This window comes from Priceomyces carsonii (assembly GCF_900007245.1).
Source record: "Priceomyces carsonii strain CBS4050 genome assembly, scaffold: Debaryomyces_carsonii_scaffold_1, whole genome shotgun sequence".
NCBI classification, from domain to species: Eukaryota; Fungi; Ascomycota; class Pichiomycetes; order Serinales; family Debaryomycetaceae; genus Priceomyces; species Priceomyces carsonii.
The window spans coordinates 1,272,028-1,290,200 of NW_026946674.1; the positions used below are offsets into that span (position 1 = coordinate 1,272,028).

General features: G+C 36.8%; 13 protein-coding genes across 13 annotated transcripts; 10 read left to right on the top strand and 3 right to left on the bottom strand.

Annotated features, from left to right (window-relative positions):
• Positions 1-127: 127 nt before the first annotated feature.
• On the top strand, positions 128-2,080 carry PRCAT00000703001 (TLD domain-containing protein; the record flags this gene model as incomplete). Its single annotated transcript, XM_062956612.1, has 1 exon — positions 128-2,080. The coding sequence occupies one exon, from the start codon at positions 128-130 to the stop codon at positions 2,078-2,080; it is 1,953 nt and encodes a 650-aa protein (XP_062807536.1).
• A 160-nt stretch (positions 2,081-2,240) lies between these two features.
• On the top strand, positions 2,241-4,211 carry PRCAT00000704001 (pre-rRNA-processing protein ESF1; the record flags this gene model as incomplete). The annotated part of the gene is made up of 1 exon (XM_062956613.1): positions 2,241-4,211. The coding sequence occupies one exon, from the start codon at positions 2,241-2,243 to the stop codon at positions 4,209-4,211; it is 1,971 nt and encodes a 656-aa protein (XP_062807537.1).
• A 199-nt stretch (positions 4,212-4,410) lies between these two features.
• On the top strand, positions 4,411-4,656 carry PRCAT00000705001 (uncharacterized protein; the record flags this gene model as incomplete). The annotated part of the gene is made up of 1 exon (XM_062956614.1): positions 4,411-4,656. One exon carries the CDS (start codon positions 4,411-4,413, stop codon positions 4,654-4,656), a length of 246 nt encoding a protein of 81 aa, XP_062807538.1.
• Positions 4,657-4,788: 132 nt separating this feature from the next.
• PRCAT00000706001 (p24 family protein) lies at positions 4,789-5,184 on the top strand (the record flags this gene model as incomplete). Its single annotated transcript, XM_062956615.1, has 1 exon — positions 4,789-5,184. One exon carries the CDS (start codon positions 4,789-4,791, stop codon positions 5,182-5,184), a length of 396 nt encoding a protein of 131 aa, XP_062807539.1.
• Positions 5,185-5,355: 171 nt separating this feature from the next.
• On the top strand, positions 5,356-6,687 carry UBA4 (Uba4p; the record flags this gene model as incomplete). The annotated part of the gene is made up of 1 exon (XM_062956616.1): positions 5,356-6,687. The coding sequence occupies one exon, from the start codon at positions 5,356-5,358 to the stop codon at positions 6,685-6,687; it is 1,332 nt and encodes a 443-aa protein (XP_062807540.1).
• A 40-nt stretch (positions 6,688-6,727) lies between these two features.
• On the bottom strand, positions 6,728-8,389 carry PRCAT00000708001 (transcription factor TFIIIC subunit; the record flags this gene model as incomplete). Its single annotated transcript, XM_062956617.1, has 1 exon — positions 6,728-8,389. One exon carries the CDS (start codon positions 8,387-8,389, stop codon positions 6,728-6,730), a length of 1,662 nt encoding a protein of 553 aa, XP_062807541.1.
• Positions 8,390-8,652: 263 nt separating this feature from the next.
• Positions 8,653-9,864, top strand: PRCAT00000709001 (uncharacterized protein; the record flags this gene model as incomplete). Its single annotated transcript, XM_062956618.1, has 1 exon — positions 8,653-9,864. The coding sequence occupies one exon, from the start codon at positions 8,653-8,655 to the stop codon at positions 9,862-9,864; it is 1,212 nt and encodes a 403-aa protein (XP_062807542.1).
• Positions 9,865-10,097: 233 nt separating this feature from the next.
• On the top strand, positions 10,098-11,558 carry PRCAT00000710001 (aspartyl aminopeptidase; the record flags this gene model as incomplete). The annotated part of the gene is made up of 1 exon (XM_062956619.1): positions 10,098-11,558. The coding sequence occupies one exon, from the start codon at positions 10,098-10,100 to the stop codon at positions 11,556-11,558; it is 1,461 nt and encodes a 486-aa protein (XP_062807543.1).
• A 50-nt stretch (positions 11,559-11,608) lies between these two features.
• On the bottom strand, positions 11,609-12,316 carry PRCAT00000711001 (uncharacterized protein; the record flags this gene model as incomplete). The annotated part of the gene is made up of 1 exon (XM_062956620.1): positions 11,609-12,316. The coding sequence occupies one exon, from the start codon at positions 12,314-12,316 to the stop codon at positions 11,609-11,611; it is 708 nt and encodes a 235-aa protein (XP_062807544.1).
• Positions 12,317-12,560: 244 nt separating this feature from the next.
• BIG1 (Big1p) lies at positions 12,561-13,523 on the top strand (the record flags this gene model as incomplete). The annotated part of the gene is made up of 1 exon (XM_062956621.1): positions 12,561-13,523. One exon carries the CDS (start codon positions 12,561-12,563, stop codon positions 13,521-13,523), a length of 963 nt encoding a protein of 320 aa, XP_062807545.1.
• A 302-nt stretch (positions 13,524-13,825) lies between these two features.
• PRCAT00000713001 (uncharacterized protein) lies at positions 13,826-15,076 on the top strand (the record flags this gene model as incomplete). The annotated part of the gene is made up of 1 exon (XM_062956623.1): positions 13,826-15,076. One exon carries the CDS (start codon positions 13,826-13,828, stop codon positions 15,074-15,076), a length of 1,251 nt encoding a protein of 416 aa, XP_062807546.1.
• A 111-nt stretch (positions 15,077-15,187) lies between these two features.
• On the bottom strand, positions 15,188-15,556 carry RPS17B (40S ribosomal protein eS17; the record flags this gene model as incomplete). The annotated part of the gene is made up of 1 exon (XM_062956624.1): positions 15,188-15,556. The coding sequence occupies one exon, from the start codon at positions 15,554-15,556 to the stop codon at positions 15,188-15,190; it is 369 nt and encodes a 122-aa protein (XP_062807547.1).
• Positions 15,557-16,777: 1,221 nt separating this feature from the next.
• Positions 16,778-18,118, top strand: ADA2 (chromatin-binding transcription regulator; the record flags this gene model as incomplete). The annotated part of the gene is made up of 1 exon (XM_062956625.1): positions 16,778-18,118. The coding sequence occupies one exon, from the start codon at positions 16,778-16,780 to the stop codon at positions 18,116-18,118; it is 1,341 nt and encodes a 446-aa protein (XP_062807548.1).
• Between the last annotated feature and the right edge of the window lie 55 nt (positions 18,119-18,173).

Sequence of the window (18,173 nt, forward strand, 5' to 3'; positions counted from 1 at the left end):
AATTTTCCTTTTCTATCACATATATCCGCTTGTATCTCTTTCCATAGAATAAAGGGTATAAAATTGCCGCGAAACATAAATACGGATAAGAATTCAAAGAAACACATCCATTTGTAAGCTTTTTAATATGGGTCAAGGATTAAGTTTGGGAACAAATGAAGTATCGGATGATGTAAAGAATAACTATGTTGAGCTGTTCTCTAAGGATGAGATCATTGAAATGTTTCAATCGAGGTGTTATTCGTTGCTTCGGCCCTTAGAGTTGAACTCAATGGCAACTAAATTGAATACCACAAGCTTGAGAGAAAAAGTCATATTGACTAATGGAGATGTGTCATATCTTTTCGGATTATCAAACGACGCTCTACAGAGTACCCATTCTAGTAATCACTCGTTGTCCAGAGCACTTGATTTACTTTTTCAGTCATTCAGGGTTGTGGGTCAATTCCCATTTCTCCAAGATTATTTTCGAAATGAAACACTGGGATTGACAATCCCTGATCTCGTTGTGTGTTCTGCATTCCATAGCGGTCGTTATACGAGACTCATTTCGCACTTTGACTATCTTGAGTTGTTATTTATTGCATTCGCTCTTCCGGGGATAGCAAAGTCAGAGGCAGGGAATGAGAAAGGAGTGACATCTGATCCAAAGTCAAAGAATTTGTATCTTAGTGAAGAAATTGTTTCGAAAGATGATGATCCATACACCATAAAAGTCTCTAGGTCATTAGAGAATGAAGATAATATGGATAAGAGAGCAAAGTTCGTCAAATGGGACACTTTTGATAGAATCCGCAGTTTTGATAACATTGATGTTGAGCTTTTAAACTTGAATGCGGCTGATTTACACTGTCTAATAACGTTGTTTTTGATAATCACTTCGATTTCAGGTAGAGATTTTGCAATCCAAAATGTTTCAATTCTAGATTTCAGTAATAAATGGGAAGAATTTGAGGTGCTTAGCCTCAGCTTAATAAGATACATCAATATTAATATTACCAGCAAAACTATACATACCTTTGAAATCAACTTTGAAGAGTTCAAAGAGGGTGTGACGAAGGGCTTTCCAAATCTATTTAATAGAGGCTTGATGATGTTATTTAAACAAGGCATCTTTTCACCCATGCCGAAATCGCTTCATTCAGGTCAGCTGCAAGGTATGCCAGATTTACCAAAAGGTTCAAAAAGGGTAACGTTAAAAGAGACAAAGCTAGTGAATGAGGCAACTATAAGCTATATTTCACTCGTATTAAATACCTTGAAATCAAACGTCGTAGTATCTGATCAGAATATGATTCAATTATATATTGATTCTTATTCTGGATTTTCTATAAGATCGCTAGAGCTGAAGATCTTCAAATGGCAAGCACCCACTATCTTTTTCGTCTCAGGTAAAAGACTAAAAAATAAAACGATCCATTCAAATAAAAGGTATCAAAAGTTTGATTCTGAATATCCACGTTTCTTCTTATCTCTGGAAAATTCAAGGAAAGATTGGCAACATGATAATGAAAGAATAACATATGCGGTGTTGGTAACTCAACCGTGGAGAAATTCTAACAAAAGAAACTTTGGAGATGAAGGCACAGTGATAATTCAACTTCTGCCTAGATTGGATTTCTATAAGAGCGTTCATAATCCAGTCCTTAAAGGGGAACTGATATATTTTAACAATCTAGGTTGTGGTGTTGGCTTTGGTAATAATCAACCTATTAATAAAAACACTGTACGGAAATACGTCCCAGGGGATGTCTCTTTAACTATAGAAGCCAATTTAGAATTTGCTATCTTTAGGCATTTATCAACTTTGACATCTCGAACAACTTCATATTTTCAGAAAACTCAACAGCATCAAATCATTCATGAAGATTATGAAGACAGATTCATGATCACCGACTTAGAGGTATGGGGAGTAGGTTCAACAAAGGAGTTAGATGAGCAAAAGAAGCAATGGGAATGGGAGGAAAAACAGGCAGAAGCACGAAGAGGAATCAATCTTAAAAATTTGGGAGAAGAAAGGGCATTTTTGGAAATGGTGGGCTTAGTTGGTAATCATAATTCTAGTGGAGGCTCGATTTGATTTCTCATCAATCTAATAATGTCACACTTAATAGGTAATATACGTAATTAATGGATATATAGTTGTAAAGCTCATCGGATGCATCGCGGACTGCATAAACATTCAGGAATATTTCAAGTCATATCTGGCTCATATAGTTAATTTTTTAGCTCTAATAATCATGGCCAGAAAGAACAAAGAGAGTCAAGATAAGAGGAAGGAAAATAAGCCCATAACTAATGATGGTCGATTTTCCTCCGTTCATTTTGATCCAAGGTTTAAATTACCCAATTTGAAAAATTTTAAAGTAAAAGTTGACGAACGTTTTAGCAAAGAAGAATTGAAAAAGTTGAATAATGGATCGCTGGGAAAAGAAACAAAGATAGATAGATATGGAAGAAAGATTAAAAATCGTCACAGTGATAAAGACTTTGATCGTTATTATCAGCAAGAGGAGAATGCTCCAAAAGTATCAATAGGAAGCGATGATGAAAGTAGCCTGAATAGTGAAAGTAACAATGAAAGTGACGATGATACTGATGCTAATGCAGTAGAAACTTCTGCGGTAGTAGACAGGGCTAGAGGAGAAGGTCTTGAATCGTCCTCAGAAAGTGATATATCATCTCCTTCTGATTCTGATTCTGATGAGGAATCAGAAGAGGAGGAAGAAGAATCAGAAATTGAGCTTGAAGATGAAAAGCCAGAGGAGGGAGATCCCTCTAGCTCTTTTGCTGTTGTAAACATGGATTGGGATAATCTTCGTGCCGTTGATCTTATGGCAACATTTATCTCCTTTGTTCCTGTTGGCGGGTCTATAGCCTCTATCAAGATTTATCCATCAGAATATGGGCTTCAGCAATTAGCCAAGGAAGAGGTTGAGGGGCCACCAAGAGAGCTATTTAAGAGTAAGAAACAGAAAAAGCATGAAAGTGAGTCAGAAGATTCAGATTCCGACTCTGATTCTAATTTGGATTTACAGAATAAAGATGATTTAGCTAGAGCCACTCGAAAGTTATACGAAGAAGAAGATGGAGGAACAGATTACGACAGCAAAGCTTTGCGTAGATACCAGTTGCAGAAATTGAGATATTACTACGCAGTTGTCAATTGTGATTCAGTGAAAACTGCTAAAAGCATATACGATAATTGTGATGGAACTGAGTATGAGTCAACAGCAAACGTATTCGACTTAAGGTATGTTCCAGAAGATATGACATTTGATGAAGAGAGAGTCAAAGATATCTGTACTGGTGTTCCAGCAAGTTATAAACCAAATTCAACATTTGTTACTGATGCTTTACAGCATTCAAAAGTCAAGTTAACCTGGGATGAAACACCTAAGGAGAGGTTAGACTTGGCATCCAGAAACTTTTCTCAAAGAGAACTAGATGATATGGATTTTAAGGCATACTTAGCGTCTGATAGCGATGGCAGTGAAGATGAGAAAGATTTAAAAGATAAGTACAAAAGTCTCTTGGGCACCTCCTTTAACTTCAATGGAAACGAAAAAGACGAAGACGATGTGGATATGGAAATCACGTTCAACCCTGGTCTTGATGAAGAGAGAGCCAGAAAAGATGAAGAAGAGTTGTTGGAGGAAACAACTGTGGATGCATACAGACGAAAAGAAAAGGAACGTCGGAAACGTAGAATGGAAAAAGCTAAGAAAGCACAAGAAGATCCAAAAGCAAGTGAAGGTGATAAAAGAGTCCAAAAATACGATGATTCAAGCAAAGAAGCGGATGCGACTAATAAGGCTCAACTTGAACTTCTTATGATGGATGAGGAGAATGATAATCATGAGCACTTCAATATGAAAGATATCATCAAACAAGAGAAACAAAAGAAGAGGAAGAAGAAATCGAAAAAGAATATTGACACTGAAATGCTTCAGGACAATTTTAAACCAGACCTCAGTGATCCTAGATTCAAGGAAGTTTTCGAAAATCGTGATTATGCCATTGATCCAACTAGCTCTGAATTCAAGAAAACCCATACTATGAATCAAATTTTGAATGAACGTTCAAAGAGGCATGCTGAATCGCCGCGCGATAGATCGTATAAGAGGCAAAAAAATTCCCATAAAAAGGGCCCCTCAAGTGATCTTAATGTCTTAGTAAATAAGTTCAAGCTGAAGCATCACAAGAAATAGTTTATTTGTATAAATGTATTAAAATGCTTTTGTTTTATAGTCCGTAAATATATCTGTTATAATGATCTAACCATTTGCACCCAAGCTCGGCACGTGATTGTCACAAAATTGGGCGACAAATTTTGTGAACACGCGTTTGATTTGATTCTGGTTATATTTCATATAGAAGAAAGACTTTAACAGAAGTGAAGATTCAAAGATGCTACCATCGTCTGCTTTGAAAGTCATTCTCGGACTTATCAGCTTGATTAATCTTGCCAATGGTTTACATTTCTATTTGAAGACAGGAGAAACCAAATGCTTCTTTGAAGATATGTCCAAAGACACTTTGCTAGTAAGCAAGATTGAGGCATATGAACTTCAGGAACATCTGAATGAGTACATTAGAAACAGCAATTTGAGATTGTTGATCACTGTTGACGTAAGTATTAAAAGAGGGATATAATAGATTCAAGAGACCATCTAAAGGTTTTTTCAATTTTTTTTAGCGTTTATTGCAGCATGCTCAGAGAACTGTAATACTAACGTTATGTTATAGGAGACTTTTGACAATGACCACAGGGTTTCCAAGCAGGAAATGGATGCTGATAATGAATTTGTTTTCACATCTTTGGATGCCGGTGAGCACAAGTTTTGCTTAACCCCGACATATATTGATGGAACCAAGGACAAACAACATAGGATTTTTATCGATATCATCACAGGAACAGCTCATGATTACGTCGACTCCAAGTCCACGCACAAGGTCGACGCCTTGACTGCTCAGGTGCAAGTTTTGAACAAGAAATTGGCAGGAATCCATTATGAACAAGAGAGTATGAGGGAAAGGGAAGCCATATTCAGGGACCAGTCAGAATCCACAAATTCAAGAGTTGTTAAATGGACTATTATTCAATTAATTGTCTTGATAGGTACTTGCGTCTACCAATTACGTCATTTGAAGAGCTTCTTTGTTAAGCAAAAGATTGTATGAATTACTTGGAAAGTCATGAAGGTCCCAGATTCATAATGTGAATAGACGATAGCATCTATCATTTTCTCTATTGGGGTAGATATTTCCATTAAGGTATAAATTAAATATGTTCCATATTTAAGTGATGCGCATTTGTAATACTGAAAACTTGTAGAACAGAAACGATGAGCCATGAGTGATTCTGGGGACGAAATTGCTAGACGAATCAAAGAGCTAGAACTTGAAAACATCCAACTCAAATCGAAAATACGAGACTATGAAGAAGATCGCAATCAACAAGTTTTTGAATCAAAAGCAAATTCTGAAGTTGAAGATCATCTCTCATTAAATGAATATGAAAGATATGGACGTCAAATGATAGTTAAAGAATTTGGCTCAAGAGACGGCCAAATCGAGCTCAAAAAATCTAGCTTCCTAGTAATTGGTGCAGGTGGATTAGGATGTCCTTTATTGCTATACTTAGTTGCAGCAGGAGCAGGGAGAATTGGTATAGTTGATAATGATGTCGTTGATATAAGCAATTTACACAGGCAAGTTTTACATAATACAGATAATGTTGGAATGTTTAAATGCGATTCTGCTAAGATGTACCTATCCAAGTTAAATCCGCATGTCACTATTGAATCGTATCCTATCAGACTCTCAAATGAGAATGCATTTAGTTTAATAGAAGAATATGATATTATATTGGATTGCACAGATACGCCTGCGACTCGATATCTTATCAATGACGTTTCTGTTATATCAGGGAAGACTATCATTAGTGGTTCGGGCCTCAGATCAGATGGACAACTCACCATATTGAATTTTAACAACAAAGGTCCCTGTTATAGGTGCTTTTACCCATCTCCACCTTCTCCCGAATCCGTCACGAAATGTTCTGATGGTGGTGTCATCGGGCCGGCTATTGGATTGATAGGTGTTCTGATGGCTTTAGAAGCAATTAAAGTTGCCACTAAATATTACACAGACGAGACTTTTTCGCCGTTTCTTTCATCTTATTCTGGTTATCCACAACAACAGTTGCGTGTTTTCAAAATGAGATCACGAAAGAAGGATTGTCTCGTTTGTGGGGCTTCCTCGGCGATATCTAAGAAAGCCATCTTATCTCGTGAAATAGATTATGCTGCTTTTTGCGGATCGTATAATACGAATGTCTTAGATGATCAGTTTAGAATAAGTGCAAAGGACTTTTATAGCCTAGATAAGTCGAGGTCAACTCTAATTGATGTAAGGCCAGATACCCAGTTTGCTATCACGAAGCTTAATGGGTTTGTTAATATACCCTGGGATTCTACTTTTAAAAAGCTTGACACCTTACAAGTTGATCTTCCCGGCGTGAAGAAGGATGATCCGATTTACGTTGTGTGCCGTTATGGAAACGACTCTCAGTTAGCAGCCAAAAAGCTCCTTGCTGAAATGGGTTATTCCAATGTTAAGGATATTAAAGGAGGATTAAACAAGTGGAGTGAAGAGGTCGATCCAAAATTTCCTAAATACTAGAATTACTATTATTTATTAATCATTACATAGACTCCACTGCTCAAACCTTTGGATCAAGTCTCTCTAATAACAAGAGACCACTTATTGAACCAGCCGTATAGATCGAACTTCCAGCTATATTTTCATTCCATGCTATAGCAGATATCAGTATCTGGGGAGGTGCTATATTGATTTGATTCGATTTATCAACGGTAACAGGTACTAAATTGCTTGATACAACAATATCATTATTATCCATAGAACATTTCCATAGCTTTAATGGTACTAAACTTTTGTTAGTTGTTTTTGCTCCATTCAAGAATTTCCTTGCGTAATTAAGAATATAAATATCACCTTGAGTACTTCCAACGAGACCTAAAGGATGTCCTAAGATTTCAGACAGCAGAACTGAAGAAACAATTCCATCCACTTTTAAAACCACGCTAAGGGTGTCTTGAGGATTTCTCAAGAAACTCAAACTGACAGTGTCCGAAGAATAAGAGCCTAGCGTTGCATTTAGTAAATGGTTTTTCGAAGGTTTCAAGAAAGAATTTGTAGGAGCTGAAATAAGATAGCCTTGGCGGAAATTATTATATTCCAATGCAAAACACTGAATACCTGAAGTATTGATAATCAAAGTATACCTCGATGCCTCGAGCTCACTTATCGACACAGACACAATTGCTGTATCTGCAACTTTTTGGATAAAACTGGGCTTTTCATAGTCTTCTTCACTGCTGTCACTATCGTTAAGGTCTTCAGCAAAAGGCAACGGAAATTCTGCTATGGATCCATTAGTCAAACCAACGATAAATCTATCTTTGTTTAGATAATCGTAACAAGTTATAGCAACTAAATCAGTAGAATTTTTGGAAGAAAAACCTTGGATTTTATAAGTCAAAGAAGGCTCTTTTATTCGCCCATAAAAAGTAGTATTATGTTGCGTTTTTTTGATTTTCACTAAATGAAATTGTCCATCAGTAAAACTTCCACCTAACACCCCAATAGTATCAGTATCGCCACCTATTTCTATTGGCACCCACTCTAAATTTGAGGTTGCTCCTATCGTATCCGTTAAATAAAACTGATCAAGTACTAATGCATTTCCTTCTAAATCATATTTCCATATCTGTATACCCGATTTTAGTGCATCCTTTTCGACTCCCTTATGAAATAAACTCAATTGAGTATTGTTGATATTGTTCAGGATCCCACCTTTATTACTTATTACGGAAACAGCAAGATATTGGTATTTTTGAGAGTGTCTTGAAATCAACCATTTCATAGACGTTATATGGCCCCCCGCATTTAATATTAATCCTTTTCTGTTAACATGGTTTTTCAAATCTATTGCGTGGCCAAATCCTATATCTATAGGTTCCCTTCTATCACCATGTTCTAGAAATATCCTCAATGACAGATCCTTGACTCCGAAACCGGTAACTTCATCCTCGCTAAGTAGGGGGGATATCTTCGTATCGGGGAGCTTCTCATCAACATCACGAACCTCGGGAATTACTTTTTGGAGCTTCGGGTATGTTTCTAACATATTTGAGACTGTAGACTCGTCAACATAAAATAGCTTACTCTCCCAAGCTTCTTTGTATTTCAATATGAAATTATAGTAGTAATCATTACTGCCATAACTTTGACGAAACCTTGGTTTAAATGATAGATCCCGCAGCAGTTTTGTGGATACATTTCCATCCAGTCCTTTTTTCATAATAGATCTTTACTTTATGATCTATTTTATGGTACACTTTGGAAGTTTAAGATGTCTAAGATAAACAAAGTGTATATATAATGCGTAAACATATATAAGCGCGATATCAAGAAATTTTAAATTCAGTAATAACTGACCTCAACTTAATTGGAGTTCTTTAAGTATTCTAAATTTTGCTTTGGTATCGTAATCAGATCTGCTAAAGAAATTAATGGTGATTTATGTGATGAGGTGTTAAGTCTAAGAGAAAGAGTTAAGAAGTTATGACAGATATGGAGCATGACCATGATAAAAGAGATGCAAAACGTAAATCAACAATCGAAGAAGATTTCTTTTCTTTGAGTACGCTGCAGAGTAAGAAGAAAAAGAAAAACAAGAAGTCTCACAAGTTTCATGATCATGATAATGTGGGCCTCGATAAAAACATGAACAAGGAAGAGGCGAATATTTCGTCATCTTTTAACCATTCCACTGAAGATCCTTGCAATCCGAAAGGTTGGGAATCTCCTAATAGTATAGATGTCGAGGATGCCTCAGCAAATAATTCAAGAATAAGAACCCGAGGGATGCTTTCAAAAAAGCAGCTCAGCGACGATCTCAAAGACTTTATTCCGGAATATGAATCTGATGATTCTGATGATGAGACAGATATACTTCGAGTGGGAATGGAACCATTACGAGACAATCAAGAGAATGCTTATAAGTTCATCGATGAAAACGAGCGACAACGGAAATACGTCATTCGAGTAGTGAGTAAAATGCCTCGTCCACCTGAATATCGAAACGTCGTGAAGGCAGATTTTGGTACCAAAGGCACTAAGTCTTTCACCAGAATAATTGATGCCATTCTTGAATACTTTGGGTCACTTTTCGAGAAATTTCCAGACTATAAGACGGCTTACGATAAAGATAATATCGCATTAATTTGGGTCGAAGGGAAAAGGGAAATCAAGCCATTTTTCAAGCCTAGCACTTTGAGAATAGTTCCTCCACCACAGCCGTTAGAGGCACCTTCTGAACAGATTCCGTCTACACCATTGACATGCTTGCTTATACCGAAACACAATGCTTCCAACTTTTTAAAGCTTTATCCAGAATTTGGGGAACAAACCAAAACTTTTGATGTCGAAGTGGTAGATATAGATTCATATTCAGATTCCGGGGAGAGCCTAGTAGAGTATAGCGACCCAGAGGAATTTATGAGAAAGCAAAAAGGCGAGAAAAAGGATGAAGAACCTGCTGGTGAATACTTCCTTATTGGTCTTAAAGGGAAGGACAACAAAAGAATTGAAGTCCAAGTTTCTCAGTCGACGAGGATTCAGAAGCTCTTGGACTATTATATCAAGGTCAAAGGGATTAAAGATGCTAACTTCAGATCGGCGAAGGTAGTATTTGATGACGAAGATTTGGATTTGGATTCTACTGTGGGAGAAACTGAGCTTGAAGAAGACTTTGAAGTTCAGATATTCATATAGTGCAAGCTGTATATTATTGCATAAATCAAACTCAATTCTACGTAGCTTTTATACATTGTACTATAATCGGTATTAGTGGCCCAAGATTGCAAAATTGATCCATTTACTTCCTGCGTATTACTTCGACTGCAAGTCTTTCGAGAAAGTTGGAGATATAAATGTTCAAATCCTTTAAAACATTGATAAAAGGCCTTTAGACGGTTGTACGATATTCCATAAGGCTCATTTATAAAATGGAAGACTCATCAAGATCCCTCCAATATGCTCAAGAGTTTGTTAACTTCGTTAATGCTTCTCCAACGCCATATCACGCTGTGAAATCAGTAAAAGAGATGCTATTTGACGCAGGTTTCATGGAATTATCAGAAAGATCCAATTGGAATTCAAAGCTTAAAAGAGGCGGCAAGTACTTTGTTACAAGAAACTCTTCTTCTTTGATTGGTTTCACTGTTGGTCAAAAGTTCGAAAATGGTTCAGGTGTTTCTATAGTTGGAGCACATACTGATTCCCCTTGCTTAAGAATAAAACCTATTTCAAAAAGAACTTCTGAAGGATTCATACAAATAGGTGTCGAGCAGTATGGAGGTCTCATTGCTCATTCATGGTTTGACCGTGATTTGTCAGTAGCAGGGAGGGTCTATATAAATGAAGACGGCAAATTTGTTCCGAAACTATTGAAGATCAATAAGCCCCTATTGAGAATACCTACTTTGGCAATTCATTTGAATAGAGAAGTGAACAAGAAGTTTGAATTTAATTCCGAAACCAAGTTCGTTCCAATTGCAGGTCAGGTTTGCCTTGATAAATACGAAAGTAAGGACGAGAAAAAAAGCTGTAAAGATGATCCTGCTTTAAAACTCTCTCCTGAAGAGTTCGTTTCTGTTCAATCAGTCATTGAGAGGCATAATCAATCGTTAATAGAATTAATTGCTAAAGAGCTTGGTGTGAACCTGAACCAGGTTGAAGATTTTGAGTTAGTCTTGTATGATCATCAAAAGTCTACCATTGGTGGTTTAAATGACGAGTTTATATTTTCACCAAGGTTGGATAACCTTACTTCATGTTTTTGTGCGGCTGATGGCCTTATCAAAGCAACCAAAATGATTGAGACCCAGAAAGGAATTCAATTAATATCTTTATTTGATCATGAAGAAATAGGATCTGTTTCTGCTCAAGGAGCTGATTCCACTTTTTTACCTGACACAATTCAAAGGCTTACTAAAGTTAACTTTTCAGGAAATGAAGCAGTGGATTATTTTTATGAAACAATGTCTAAATCGTTTCTTTTATCATCTGATATGGCACACGGTGTCCATCCTAATTATGGTGAAGCATATGAGACCAAGAATAGACCGCAGTTAAATAAGGGACCTGTAATCAAGATCAATGCAAACCAAAGGTATGCTACTAACTCTCCAGGAATCGTACTTTTGAAAAAAGTTGCCGACTATGCAAAGGTTCCATTGCAGTTGTTTGTAACGAGAAATGACTTTCCTTGTGGATCAACTATAGGTCCCATCTTATCTGCCAAGTTAGGAATTCGAACATTGGATTTGGGTAATCCTCAATTATCTATGCATTCGATCAGAGAAACGGGTGGCAGTCTTGACGTGGCATACTTGTGCGATCTATTCGCATCCTATTTTGAACATTACTTTGAATTAGACGAGATAATTCTTTGTGATAATGTTTAGCTGACTCCGTGATCGTGAAATTATATTTATATTTACAGAAAATAGTGTAACTATAACAAAGGAAATACATTTTTTGAACATTGACCAATAACATTTCCAGCAGGATAGTATGAGCATATTATATAGGTTCCCCATACTGCATTGCAGTATTTATAGGCGCACCCAACTGCATAGGTGCTATTCCATATCATAGCGGTAAAGTGATTGTACGTACTCTCTGATCCATAGACATAAGTGTCCCCTTCGTCGTACCATGCATTTGCACCTCCCACAACCGTATAACCAATAGCGAGGTTCTCACCATATGAGCCACCAGAATGAACAAGCTTCCCACTGCAATCATATTTGGATGCATACTGAGCAGCGTATTCATACACAGTGTCATTCCATGAAAGCTTCTGTGCTCCATGCAAAGCTCTCTTTTCATTGTGAACTTCTAATATCTCTAATGCAAAAGTATTATTGCACTCATTCAGATAAGTTCCAGAGCACATTTCAGCACTAGCTGTTTGAGTTGTACCTATAGTAATGCTAGTATCCGCAGTTACCAGCCTGGCAGAAGAACCAGTGGCTTCTACAGTTTCTACGACGGTCTTTGTAACAACCATCTTTGAGCCTTTGTCAACTACATGACTTGTTGTAGTATCTTCTTGCTTAGGTGCCACAAAAATTTTAACAACTTCAACTTCTGCTATTACTTGAGCCTGAATGATTGCAAAAAATACAAATGCTATGCAAATATATTCATATTTATTCATAACAACTTTTTTCGAAAATGGGAACAAGCTGAAAGATATATAAAAGCCTCAGTTATGAAATAGCTTACTACGATTCGTTATATATATCTTTATATTCTCCTACTATAAAACTAGTATAAAACCCATAATAGGGCGAATCTCGTAATCTGACAAAACTGAAACATCATATAAATGCGCGAGTAACCGAAGAAGCTAGATTTGATTCTAAAAATTTAAATACTTAGAATGAACAAAGATTGAAGTCATGATGTTATCGAAACAGATAGTATTATTGGTTTTAATGGCTGTGAGATGCTTGGGATTTCAAGCCGTCCCTTTAGTGGTGGCTTCTCACACATTAGTAAAAGGATTGAGAGAAGAGGTTGATCTGTCAAACTTGAAAATACACAACATAAGCTCAGCAAATAATATGGTTAAGAAACTAATTACGGAGTGTTCTTCAGATGAGTATATTTTAATAGATCAGCCTGGTTTGACGTATACGGATATGACTGTCGATAAAAGTGGAAATTGGCCGTTTTTAAGGAAATACTTCGAACTTTCATCGACTTTAGTTGGCTTGCCTTGGGTGGAAAAACCACTTGATATGGATTTCGTGGAAAAGTATATCATAAAGAACTGCGAGGCAGAAACAATTGAAGTTGTACATGAGAATGAGGACGAGGTCAGTAATTATATTGACACAAGGAAAAAAGTGATCAAGATAAGCTTGGGAGAGTTGCCATTGTCGTCTCCAGAAAGAGAAGAAGAGATAAGACAGCACGATGCTTTGGCTCGAAAGATTATAAGAAAGTTGCCTTCACCCCACTATACCATTATATTAACTTCTTCTTTGTCTCTGAACATTCATCCAATTCCAGACTTTATTCTAGAAAGGGACCCAAAGCTCATCGAGCCTTTTGATGATATTATCAATCACCCTTCAAGGGAGACAGAATTCGAAAAAAATGATCGGTTTAGAAAGGGAACTCCAGATTGGATCCCCGAAAAACATACAGTTGAGCGTTATCTAAAAAACAGAAAAAAGGATGAAATCCATCTTCGTAAGAATGAATTATGGACTAAGCATAACAAGCTTGTATTAACTGTATTATTCATGGCACTTTCGGTCTTTCTCATCAATATCTTTCAATGTTTTTCAAAATCTAACGAAGAACCTCAGTTACCGAAAAGTGCATCTTCTTTGAGCAACAAAAAAAGAGACTAAACGAAGCGATTCCTAGTAAAATTTATATACTTTTTATAAACTTAGTCGAACACTATTTGCATTCCTTTAGTATACAATGAACACATTAGACCCTGGACCCTGCTATAAATTCGAGCTCTTGTATGTAGGACGATCTAGGCTCTAATTCTTCTCTGCCCTCAAACCAACATACAGTCTCAAAGAACAGAAAATTGTATAACATTAATCGCTATTTGCTGAACTAAATATCTTATCTCTTTTTCATTGCTATTACTTAGTTGAATCTCACTTATTTGATATATATCAAGATTAATACTTGGGAGATGTCGGACGATTTCAAGTTTAATTCGACGCCTAGCGGTAGGCACCAAGGTAAAACCCATATCGTTATTGTTGGAGCTGGTATAATTGGAGTTTGTACCGCTTTTTACTTAATACAAGATCCAGATTATGACCCTTCACAGTATCATATCACCTTATTAGAAAGCGCAAGGGTTGCGGGTGGAGCCAGTGGTAAGGCTGGTGGAATGTTGGCACGTTGGGCTTTTCCTAAAGAAGTTGCTCCTCTATCATTCCAATTACACAATGAACTAGCAGAGTCATATGATGGTGAGGCCAATTGGGGATTTAGACATTTACCAGCTATTTCTATTGAAGCAGATGTAAGCAATTCTCCGGAAGGTTATGAAGACAAGAAAGATAGCAATAGTGAACCCAAAAAGAGTTCGGTTCAAGATTACTTGAACCAAAAGATACCGTCAGATTTGGATTGGCTCAACAGGTCTCTTATTCAGGATATAACAACTCTAGGCAAAAAAGAGGTTACAGCTCAAGTTCACCCTTATAAGTTTACTAAATTTCTTTTGAAAAAAGCGTTAGAAGATAGCAAAGGGTCACTTGAATTAATTCTTGGTAAGGTTGAACGTGTGTCATATCTGGATGTTTCAAGCGCAAATGGAATTTTTTACACACCTAAAGGTAAATCTGAAGAGATAGAATTGACAGGAGATCAAATTATCATGACAGCAGGACCATGGACATCTAGAATATTGCCTTCATGCCCTATTGGAGGTATGAGAGCACATTCTATCACTATCGATCCATACGAAGATAAGCAAGTATCAGGCTATGCTGTGTTCACTGAACTTCAGACTGGTCCTCGTTCTTTTAGTTCACCTGAGATTTATGCTAGACCAGATGAGGTATATGTTTCCGGCGAAGGAGATAATAGTAAAGAACTTCCGGAGACATCAGATGATGTGGAAGTCGTGGAGTCTAAATGTGATAACATTTTCAAAACCGTTGGGAAAATATCACCTAATTTGAGGAAGGGCCGTTTAACTAGAAAACAAGCTTGTTATTTACCGATTCTTAATGTTCCTCAAATTTCTGGTCCAATAATTGGCGAAACGAATGTGTCAAATCTCTTCGTAGCAGCAGGTCATTCATGTTGGGGCATTAATAATGCTCCAGCTACTGGTAAGCTTATGAGTGAAATTCTTTTAAGGGGAAGGGCCGAGTCATCTTCTATAAAGAAACTCTCACCTGCCTTATATTTCGATGCTGAAAAGTAAATATAGTAGCATCTCATAGTTGATTAAATCTTACTGAAGCATTGGCGTAAAACGTGAAGGTGTTTTTATTAATTATATATAAATGAACAGTTTAACTATACAAAAAGTTAATTAGCTTCTCTTTGCGAAACGTCTTGGACCTCTTTGAGCAGAAATAGCAACGGTTTGGATTGGGATTTTCAAGCCAAGAGATCTGACCAAGTCAGATGTTTCAGAATCAACTTCTAATTGACCATTGGTGTGGCTCAAGTCCAAAGCAGAAACTTCTGGAACATATTGATCTTTTCTTTCTCTTTCTTCTTCTTGCAACTTGAATGAAATACCTCTAACTGGACCCTTTTGAATACGCTTCATCAAATGAGTGGTGTAACCGGCAATCTTGTTTCTCAATCTCTTAGATTGGATAACGGCGATTTCGGATGTCAATCTCTTGTTAGTTTCAAAGTCCAAGGTCAACTTTGGATAGAAACGTTCAATCATGACCTTGGAAGCTCTCTTAACGGTTTTAGTTCTAACGCGACCCTAGATATTACGTTAGTATTTCAGTTTTAAAATTTCTTCAATCCAACAGTAAAAGACGATAGATGATAAAAACAGGGATTAACTATGACTGAATAATACTCAATGTAATATTCCAGATGCTGTGGATCATCTCTTTCTTGATTTCTGTTCCAGTAGTTCTATGAATAAGCTCACAACATATTCATCATTCCTTCCTATTCTTGTCATCCCAACCACTTTAGTGTTCAACACCATTCCTATGCTTTCTTCCTTCGATTCTTCAAAACTTTTCACTACGTATTTCTCACAACATTCCACCACCGATGTTGCATTATTCTTAATCTATAATCTGATTGCTGCTGGATCATTATTTCAAACTTACCATCTTCGATTTCTTTAACTATATTCAATAAGTGATATTAGGAAGATCCTTTAAAGATTTCTAGTTTACTAGTAAAAGTCTTGTTCAAAGTATGAGGCTAAGGAACTGGCAAGAGTGAGAGTGAAAAAAAAAATCTACCAAAATGTGCAGGATATTACACAAAACAATATCATGTGATGAGGGTGACTGTGGGGGATGAGCCCTAGACAGTAGGAAGGACGCCCTTTAGAAAACACGAAAGATCGAATGAATACGTAATTGAAACTATAAGCAAGCGCTTTTGTATATATTATCTTTCTTAAGGAGAGCAGTTGTTGTTATACGCAAGTGGAAATCTGCGTTGGAGCTATCAAATATGCAAACTGCCAATTGACTTGGTTGAGAGTTGGGACTTGCTTGAAGGAAAACAAAGACATGAATATAATTTAGCCAAAAGCGGTCAGCAACCTTTTGTTGTCAGAGTGATATGTGGCAAGAAATAGCATTAAGACATTTTGCAATCATCAACTAGAGCTGTTCGTTTTAAAGAAAAAAAAAGTCCAATACACGACATTACAGAATTATGTCGCAATGCGATTGTGCAATTTACTTTGATGTCTAAACATGAATAGCGACAAGAGTTCTAACAAGTTCTAGTCGTTTTAACCATAATAAATAATACATTAGAAGACGCCTGATAGATCTTCAGGAGTAATAGACTCAAGTGCTCACGATTTACACTTTCTTTCGATTGATTGCCTTTTAAATCGGCAAATAAGATTGATAGTGGAGGGAGCCTTCGCGTGCATATAAGGAAAAGTGGGCTCTACCATATTATTATGGATTCTAAAACAAGGTTATATCACTGTGACGTTTGTTCATCAGATTGTACCCATAGAACAAGGATAAAATGTGCCATATGCAATGACTATGACTTATGTGTACCTTGCTTTGCTGCTGGATCAACAACTGGAGACCATAAGCCATGGCATGATTACCAGGTAATTGAACAAAGCACGTATCCAATTTTTGACAAAGACTGGGGTGCTGATGAAGAGATGTTGCTTATCAAAGGGTGCGAAACATTTGGTTTAGGTAACTGGCAAGATATTGCTGACCACATCGGCAACAGATCCAAAGAAGAAGTGACACAACATTACACTGACATTTATTTGAATTCGAGAGAATATCCACTACCTGAGATGAATAAAGACTTCTCTGATGTTACACCCCAAGAATTTTTAGAAAGAAGAAAGAAAAGGCTCGAGGAGAGGAGGAATATGCCATTGCCACCTCCGAAAACTAAACCAGCATCCTCCGTACCTCTATGTCATGAAATTCAAGGTTATATGCCAGGAAGATTGGAATTTGATCATGAAGCAGAAAATGAGGCAGAAACTTCAGTGAAGGATTTGATTTTCGATCCTGATGACCAAGCAGGTGATATTGAGTTGAAATTGACAGTTTTGGATATATATAACTCGAGGTTGACATCGAGAGCGGAAAGGAAAAGAATTTTATTACTCAATAATTTATTGAATTATAGAAAGAACATCAGTTTAGACAAGAGAAAATCCAAAGAGGAAAAGGAGCTACAAAGGAAAATCAATGCCTTCATTAGGATTTTGACTCCCAGTGACTTTGAGTCTTTTAGCAAAGATATTCTCACAGAGTTGAAATGTAGAATGAGGATTCAACAGCTCCAAAGTTGGAGAAGAAACGGAATAACCACTTTAGAAGATGGAAATAAGTTTGAGAAAGATATTCTTATAAGGGCTGCTCATTATCAAAGAATGGGTAACGGAAGCACAAACGGTCGGCACTCCAATTTCGGTTCTGGAGCTAATACACCAATCCCACCTGTGGCACGCGGTAAGTCTTTTGCGACTTCTCCTCAACCAGAATTTAAGCCCAAGTCGGCAAGTTCAAGAGTTCCGTTGGACATATCGCACGCTGCAGACTTTGAGTTACTTTCAAACGAAGAAAAACAATTGTGTGCTACTTTGAGGATCTTGCCAAAGCCATACCTAGCTATCAAAAATCAGCTCATGAAAGAAGCGGTCAAAAACAATGGTATCTTGAAGAAAAAAGATGCTAGACAAGCATTAAAAATTGATGTTAATAAAGCTTCAAAGATTTACGAGTTTTTTGTTCAAATGGGTTGGTGTTCTCAGGCATAATTTTATAGAAGACTATATACTAATATAATGTACATTTAGATGATTTCATGTGAAT